The 8,778-nt window shown below is 33.3% G+C and overlaps 2 protein-coding genes across 2 annotated transcripts; one reads left to right on the forward strand and one right to left on the reverse strand.

The window, feature by feature from the left end:
- Positions 1-395: 395 nt before the first annotated feature.
- Positions 396-4,236, forward strand: LOC145607712 (phosphatidylinositol 4-kinase gamma 3-like). The gene is made up of 3 exons (XM_081663305.1): positions 396-670; positions 1,481-2,903; positions 3,539-4,236. Exons 2-3 carry the CDS (start codon positions 1,521-1,523, stop codon positions 3,914-3,916), a joined length of 1,761 nt encoding a protein of 586 aa, XP_081519431.1. The 5' UTR covers positions 396-670; positions 1,481-1,520; the 3' UTR covers positions 3,917-4,236.
- Positions 4,237-4,670: 434 nt separating this feature from the next.
- LOC145607483 (MADS-box protein FBP24-like) lies at positions 4,671-7,253 on the reverse strand. Its single transcript, XM_081663121.1, has 7 exons — positions 7,066-7,253; positions 5,831-5,897; positions 5,547-5,711; positions 5,275-5,316; positions 5,095-5,136; positions 4,796-4,982; positions 4,671-4,675 (listed from the first exon to the last, which is right to left on the reverse strand). Exons 1-7 carry the CDS (start codon positions 7,251-7,253, stop codon positions 4,671-4,673), a joined length of 696 nt encoding a protein of 231 aa, XP_081519247.1.
- Positions 7,254-8,778: the final 1,525 nt, after the last annotated feature.

Here is an 8,778-nt window from a genome sequence, read left to right on the forward strand (position 1 = left end):
CGAAGTATAAGATACAACTGGTTATCAATAAATTTAAAAACATGCTTATTTTATCATTTGTAAAAAAAAAAAAAAAAAAAAAAAAAAAGAAATAATCATATAAAAAAATTGCAAATGGCAATTGATTAGTGTAAGATTTTTTTTTGATAGAATGATTATTTCTAATGCATAAATAAAAAAAATGAAATCAAAATTCAAACAGAAACTGTTAAAGCGCTAAAGACTAATGAGAATTCTAGAACAGTAATTCAAAAGAACCAAAAAAAAAAAGCCGTTAATATAGGAAGTAACGCCGTTTAAATAAAAATTTCCGTCAAAAGCAGAGTGGGTCCATCCCTATATATACCCCCCACATCATCATCACCATTTCCTCTCTTTCTTCAGAGCTTCCATTAAAATCATAAATTCTTCGCTCTCAATTCATTTTCTCTCTCCATTTTTTGTCTCTATGATTTTCTTGCAAAAAAAAATCAATTAGATTTTCAAAGAGAGAAAAAAATATCAATTAGATTTTCAAAGAGAGAAAAATCAGTCTCAATTGAAAGGAAAATGATGAAGAGGAAATGCTGAAAATTGATTTTCTGGAATTGATGATTGCGTTATTGAGTTAATTTCATTTGGATTCTGGAAGTTTCGGCTTTGAGCTTCATCTTGCTGTCATTTTCTTTTTGTAAGTACTTCATTCTTCTCCTTTTTTTTGTTTTAATTGCTATAATTTTATGCTTTTGATATTGATTTTTGGAATTTCTTTTGATTTTGTTAGATTTTTAATTTGAACTGTTGTGTGATGAACTTATAATCGGACTAGAGAACTAGCTTATGTTTGCGAGATTATGTTGAAATGAATTTTTGATGTATTTTTCTGCATTTTCGCTGCATTAGATTATTTGAATTTTTAAATTTTTTTTTTGTAATATTGAAGTGAAATGATAGATTAGCAGAGAAGCAATATGATTTAATTTATGTAGAATTTATTTATTTTATTTTACTTTTTTTGAGAATGCTTGATTATATGTTGATTCGGTAAACAGTACAACTTTGATGTGCTAAGTTAAATAATTCAAGTAGAGAACAAACATGTGCCTTGATTTTTCTAGGATGTTCTAAACAAGATAAGGTTAGGTTAAGGTAAATTATGGAATAAAATGTGCTAATTATGTGTTCAAGCTTAGGTAAGAAATTAGAAATTGAGCTTTGAGGTTTAGGTTTTAGGATGTTGTTATGAAGAAGGTGAATTTGATTAGCAGTTCATTTGTGGCCAGATTAAGGTAGCTTTTGAATTGATTAAATGATATACTACCTCCGGTCCAATTTACTCGCAACATAGGAATATTTCACAAATAATACGCCTTTGTTGCGAGTAAATTGGACCGGAGGTAGTATATAGTTTGTTAGGTGTTAAGACTTAGGATTAAGATGCTCAGTTGGTTTTCAACATACGCTAGATGCTGAATGTGTGTGTTTTTTGTGTGGAATGTAGGGTCGAAGGCTTTTGAATATTTTATCGGCTAACTTTAGAAATGTCAATGGCAAGCATTGCTCTTAGTCCAGTTCAAAAGGATTCTTTGACCATCCCGAGCTTTTTGTCGGGCCAGCATGGCTCTTTGACTGATGAATCAATCTTGATATACTTGACTGTGGGTGGATCAGTGATTCCAATCCGTGTGTTGGAGTCGGATTCAGTTGCTTCTGTTAAGCTTAGAATTCAAAATCACAAAGGCTTCTTTGTGAAGAATCAAAAGCTGGTTTTTGACGGAAGAGAGCTGGCCCGAAATGATTCCAGTGTTAAGGATTATGGGGTGGCTAATCAGACTGTCCTGCACTTGGTCCTTCGTCTCTCAGATATTCAAGTTATTACTGTCACGACAGTGTGTGGGAAGGAGTTTGAGTTCCACGTTGAGAGGAGTAGAAATGTTGGATACTTAAAGCAGCAGATTGCTAAGAAGGGAGATGGACTTTTTGATCTGAAAGATCAAGAATTGATTTTTGAAGGTGAGGAGCTTGAGGACCAGTGCCAAATTCAGAAATATTGTAAGAACAATGATGCTGTTATTCACTTGCTTGTTCAAAAATCTGCCAAAGTGCGAGCTAAACCAGTTGAAAAGGACTTTGAAGTTTTGATTGTGGCTTCTGATTCAAATGAGAAAGGAGCTGATGGAGTAGTCACAGATGAGTGTAAACGGGAAATTCAACCTGTTCATCCTATGGTTGCACTCAAAAAACAGTTTTGTAGAGATACAATTTTAGAGCATCTTATCGTGAATCCTAAGATTGAGCTTCCTTTAGTGATTAGAAAACTAATTAATTCTACATTTAGTGGGTTAGATAAAGGAAAACTACCAGTTAGGTCTTCTGAGGGATGTGGAGGAGCATATTTCATGCTTGATTCCGCTGGTGAGGAATATATCTCTGTTTTTAAACCTATTGATGAGGAGCCCATGGCTATAAACAACCCTAATGGATTACCTGAGTCTAAGAACGGTGAAGGACTGAAAAAGGGTACTCAAGTTGGTGCAGGGGCTGTTCGTGAAGTTGCAGCATATATTTTGGATCATCCTAGGACCGGTCATCGTTCTCATTATCATGCAGAGGTTGGATTTGCTGGTGTTCCACCTACTGCTTTGGTGAAGTGCTTACATAAGGGGTTTCATCATCCTAATGGATATGAGGGCTCTTTTAAAAACTTGAAGATCGGCTCTCTGCAATTGTACATGAAAAATTCCGGGAGTTGTGAGGACATGGGTCCCAGTGCCTTTCCTGTTGAAGAGGTTCACAAGATCTCAGTTCTGGATATTAGGTTGGCCAATGCAGACAGGCATGCTGGAAACATTCTGGTCTCCCGAGATCATGAAGGTCAAAATGTCCTCATTCCGATTGATCATGGGTACTGTTTGCCAAGCAAGGTAAAGTTCTTCCCACCCTTTTACCTTACATGGCTTTCTTTTTTGCTTAGACACATTGAAGGACATGTTATCTAATACTCAAAATTAGATGTTCTTTGTTGTGCCAAGTCATTGTTCCTATGTTTTTCTTCATGTTGTGGTTGGATTTTTTATGTTCATTGTGAGTTAGTTATGACATATGAATATATGATGCAAACCCAATGCATTTTAAGAATTTGCAACCTATGAAGTACTCTGATCCATTTAAAACTGAAAAAAAAAATTATCCCACACATTTCGTGTACAACCTTAATGTTTGAATGCGGAAAAAACTTGTGTTGCCAGCTTGTCACATTCCACTTAGTCCTGATTCTGTTGGAAAGTTACTAAATCCATAACATTGTGAATATGACTCAGAGTTGTTTTTACTTTACGTAATTACTAGCTGTATCACTTACTATTTCTGCCCCAAGCCCCTTAATTCTGGTGGAAATCCTATAGATGGTTTGAAAATAGGTAGCCAGTTCTGGATTAAATAGCCTGATCGGGTTGTATCTGGAACTTGGTAGTTGATCTCTCTTGAACAGTTCTAGGCTTCTAGTGTTACTAGACAAAACTCCAGCTCTTCTAACTTTGTGTTTTCATTCACTACACAGTTTGAGGACTGTACTTTCGACTGGCTTTATTGGCCTCAAGCACGTCAGCCATACTCTCCTAATACCATTAAGTACATAGAATCCCTTGATGCTGAAGAAGATATTAGACTGCTGAAACTTCATGGATGGAACATGCCACCTGAGTGTGCTCGTATATTACGAGTTTCCACCATGCTCTTAAAGAAAGGTGCTGCTAGAGGGTTGACTCCCTTTGTCATTGGAAGCATCATGTGCCGGGAAACCTTGAAGAAGGAATCCGTGATTGAGCTGATCGTCAAAGAAGCAGAGGAAGCGTTGCTGCCAGAATCAAGTGAAATTGCATTTCTCGAGACAATCTCCTCAATCATGGATCGCTGGCTTGATGAGCTCTCTCCATAAATCCCATGACAGTAGATATGTGAGTATGTGACTATAGTTTTTAGATAACCTTGGATGTGTAATAGTGTGACAGTTGAAAATACCACTTGGCTCTTTATCCTATATTTTGATGGCTGCAGAGTCTATGTAACTGTTTGTGTAGGATTGCTGGAACTTGCAAATCTACTGTCTGGTTGTTCCGCTTGTTTGTACTGTTATGATCTCAATTTCTTGAAGAAATCCATCCTATTTCTGGATTGATATTCTTCAAGTTTGAGGACGGTGTGAAATGTTGTGAAACGCAAATATCAGTAAAATCAATAAGGTTGTGGAGACTGTAATCCCCTCTGTTAATTTTGTTGCTTTTGCTTCTTTGCGAGTTATCTGAATTCCGTTCTCTTGGTCTTTGTTGTCTGTAAGCCAGGGCTCGCTTACACTATAACTCAGGTTCTGTTTCGCTCTGTTATCAATCTAACTTCTTATGCTAAGTAATGTGATTTTTCTTAACAGATTATCGTCTTTATGTAGACAGATGAATTATATACTGTAAAGGGTCATGGGGCAAGTATATCAAGTCAGAAATTACACACTGTATAAATCATATGATAAAAGTTATAACATGAGTACACGACAACCAGAAAAATCATACATCAGAGATAAGTTTCTGAAACTAAATGAAATTTCAGATATTATTTGTAAACTAACAAGATTTATGTAGGAGTAGCACGCATTTGTAAGAGTAAGTTCTTAAACTAAGCCTTGCTTCGGAAATAACTCACTCTGCAGAATAACATGAACAATCAATGAGAATGTATTTACTCCATATATGTTAATTGTTGAATTTATAGAAGTAATATATGAATACTGATAAAATGAAGATTGTAAATATCGAAGATTTACCATAGTCTTGAAGGTTAGGATGAGTGGGTTGAAGGCGGTAGGGACAATACTGATGAGGCGATGAAGATGAAGTAGCAAGCTGAAGGACAGTGCTGCTACTTGGTTGGTCCTCTCCTCCATAGATAAATGGCATCTGCCCGATCAGTTGCTGCTGCTGTTGCTCATGAAGTTGCCCACCCCCCATCAACTATAGATATGTGCAATATGCATAAAATGATAATTAATAATCCTCCATGAAAATTAATTTCTATACTTAAGATAAACGCGATCTTGTACAGGTTTTACTGTGATTTGCTTACCCAATGATACATATTTCCATTTTCGGTCTGCAACAGTTGTTCCTGCAGTACAATAGATTAAAACCCAGAATGTATATAACATAAAGTAATTAGTTCTAGGAAATTATGATTAAAAATTCTATTCTTCAGAAACAGGTGAAAAGTTCAGGACAAACATAATTATTTATTAGTTTGAATAACCTTTCTGCGAAGATTTTCCATTTGCTGTTGCATGAGCTGGTTCTGGAAGACCAGAAATTAAACAGTATTATTTCTGATAAAATTTTCATAGTAATAAAAACATTTTCCTTGTTAAAACAAAAAAATCAAAAAAACTCTAAATAAGAGATCAAACTAGTCCTTCATTTCTTTCAGTACATCAAAAGATTATTTAACAGCAGTGAATTTCTTTGAGGTTCACCCACAATTTCATGTTCTAATCAGCTCAAACTAAATTGACAGAGTTCAATCACCTTTCGTAGTCGAATTACATTCAAGGAGGATTCAAGCTGCTGTTCATGTTTTTGCAACACCTCAAGGGGGAGAGGACCTAAATCCTCAACCAAGTAGTTCCTTATGTCCTGCTCAGCATTGTGAATCGCTTGCCTTAGCGCCTGCAGCTCCGAATATAGCTCTTGCTGCACAAGGTATGTAATTGCCAACATTAAATCTTCATTAGACTTTATTAGTCATGCATTCATGATCAATTTGGATTGAAAAGAAGAGATATTACTCATCGAGCTTGTAATTTAATTACCCGATTGTCATGTACTGGGAGCTGAATTCCTTGAACATTCAGATACCTCTGTATAGTTTGCTCAAGACTGTTGTCATGCACACATACATAACACCTTTATTAGCTAACACTATTCCATATAGTAAAAAATAAGAGCACCTTAGCTCACACAAAATAACACTCGGACCGTGATTCTAATGCCTTGTAATCAAATAATCAATATCAAGTTTACAATACACAACTAACTTATATCCATTTCATGAATTCATGAACATAAATGCAATTCTGTTTTTAATATAAATACACATGCATTTTTCTATGAAGAAAAAGTAGCTGACAAACTGAATTTTGTGAAAATGCATACATGCTTTTGAACTTGACATGTCTTGCAAAACATAACAAATATCCTCTTGCTTAGTAGAGGGACTATCTCTTTATTTGTCATCCTTGTAAAATGACTAATTTCTAGAAACTCGCCGAAGGATATACGAATCGAGTAACTGAGAGCCAATAATGGATACACAATGAGGTCAAATTGACATATATTTAGGAAAATGATTAAATGAGTCATTTAACAAATTAATTGAATGTATGTAAGCTCCACTATAAATCAAGATCATAGCAATTAATAAAATCAACCATCAACAAACTAAATTTATGTAATTCTTTTGAATGATTAGTGGAGTAATGATCTTCTTTTACCCCCCATCAAAATGATTTACCAATGGTCGATATTAGAACATTAAAAACATTTTTCAGTATGATTAACACATATATACAAAATGATTACACAATACATATAGGTAACTAAGCCAAATTACCAATAGACCAAAAACTTAAGTACATGACATTAAAATATCAATCTCGTCATGCTATATTTTTAGAAAAGTTTATTAGAAAAAATTATTATAAGGTAATAAATTAGAATAAGTAGATTGTATGTTAGGAGTATATGTTAGACAATGCACAAATTGCATCTAAAAATTTAAAAAGATAACATAATAAAATTGGTCAAAGATAGAGGTCCAGAAATCTGCAGTTAAATTAAAACAAAACTGAGAAAAGTAATCATTCCAAAACCACATGAAAAAATATCAGAAAATTTATGAGAGTAAAACCCTAGCTAGCTACATACTGATAATCAGATGCACAAGAAAAACATCTCACTTTTTATCATAAAAATTGAAAGTTGAAAGAATTTAAATCCACTAATTTAACACTACTTAATTAATTAATAATCCACATTTTTAATTAACCTGTTGGAAGATTCTGGAAAAGTATGAAGTTTTCCAGTTCCAGAAAAGATGATGAGACCAATTTGAGCATCACAAAGAATAGCAAGTTCTTTGGTCTTCTTCATTAGCCCTTGCCGCCGCTTCGAATAAGTCACTTGCCTATTAGTCCTGTTCTCTATTCTCTTCATCTCTATCTTTCCCCTTCCCATGATAATGGTAAATTGGTCTTCTTCTTCGACAAAAACCCGAAAAAAAGAAAAGAACAAAGGACACATACAAGTCATCAGAGACAATATCATATTTGATGATAATTATTTAAGTAGATAAACCTATCTTCTTTATGATATAATGGCTATAATGAAGAAGAAATGTTGTTAAGTTTATGAGATGTATGTTAAGTAAAAATATGTCAAAAATAACTCACAAATTCCAAGGTTTAAGGCAAAATCCATGTTAAGTAAATATGTCAAAAATAACCAAAAAAATTTCAAACAGACTGATCAAAACAACCACATTTAATAGCATACTATATAGTATATATGATCATATATAATATGGGGAAATAAAGAATGGAAACAAATGGCTAATTAGGTCGCGTTTTGTACTAATGGTGTAGGGTATCATATGAACATTACAATAATAATTAAAAAGCCATTTTCATCACCATTTGAAGAGATGATCAAGGTATGTAGCAGAGAAGTTTTAGAGGCTTACTATTTTTTTAGCTGAATTCACACAAATCAACCCTAATTTGGAGTTTTAATTTCGAAATTTTGATTTCTCTAGCTTACTTGTTTAACTCACTTCTACCCTCAAGAAACCATAAAAAAGGGGAAATAAAGTTTTTGTAAGAATATATGTTTTCTGCTTGTGGGTATGTATGTTTTAAAAGTGGGGTTGAAGCTCTTATGTAATTAGAAAAAAGGGTTTTATTTATAAAAAAAAAGGGTAATTTAACAATAATTTAATAGTGTTATATATAGTTCATGTTGCATTTAAAGTTAAGCACCTATTAAGTTTCTGCATTATAGTCTTTCTATTATAGGAAAAAGTAGGGTTGAGTTCAATAAATCTAAGTTAAATTACCTAACCTCTTCCTTTACACCTTTGGTTTGTTTTCACATTATATGAGAATCAACATTTATCCAACCAACCCTCTCTTCCCTGACTAATTATGTTTAATTTGTTTGATGAAGACTTATAAGTGGAATCATAATCAGAAGGAATTGGTCATATATGTTAACTATTCTCCATATAAATAACGCGTAGTTTTTTTTATTTAGAACTTTATGCTCCGCGTAATTAATTAATAGTCTTAGCGTTATGGCCTATGTTGTAACGTGGCATACAAATTACACTATATAGTATATATCTCTATTTATACAACTAGTCTCACTTAGAAGTACCTTGTATAGTGTTTCATCAACCTTCAAAAATTGTAAAAAATGAAAATATAATAATGCATAGTTTTGAATTCAAATTTATAGTACAATCAAATTTAACTCCACAAGTATAATATATATTTTATTATTATTATTATTATTATTTTTTTTAGGGGAAGTATAATATGATTTTGGGGATACATAATTCTATGTAGGCTCTAAAATCATACTCCATAGCTATTAGCTACATAGCTAGCTAGTTACAAGTAATGTCTAGGTAACAATAATTAGCATGTAGAAATGATGACATGTAAGCTAGAGAATTAATATAAAACCAATCAAAACATGAGGG

This window comes from Chenopodium album, chromosome 23 (genome assembly GCF_948465745.1).
Source record: "Chenopodium album chromosome 23, dcCheAlbu1.1, whole genome shotgun sequence".
Lineage (NCBI taxonomy): Eukaryota > Viridiplantae > Streptophyta > Magnoliopsida > Caryophyllales > Amaranthaceae > Chenopodium > Chenopodium album.

Excerpts from the sequence above, each read along its gene's own strand:
- LOC145607712 (XM_081663305.1), top strand. The coding sequence starts at position 1,521 with ATGTCAATGGCAAGCATTGCTCTTAGTCCAGTTCAAAAGGATTCTTTG. Across the intron at positions 2,904-3,538 it reads GGTACTGTTTGCCAAGCAAG|TTTGAGGACTGTACTTTCGA; the intron begins GTAAAGTTCTTC and ends TTCACTACACAG.
- LOC145607483 (XM_081663121.1), bottom strand. The coding sequence starts at position 7,253 with ATGGGAAGGGGAAAGATAGAGATGAAGAGAATAGAGAACAGGACTAAT. Across the intron at positions 5,317-5,546 it reads ATGTAATTCGACTACGAAAG|AACCAGCTCATGCAACAGCA; the intron begins GTGATTGAACTC and ends CTGGTCTTCCAG. Across the intron at positions 4,983-5,094 it reads ATGGAAATATGTATCATTGG|TTGATGGGGGGTGGGCAACT; the intron begins GTAAGCAAATCA and ends ACATATCTATAG.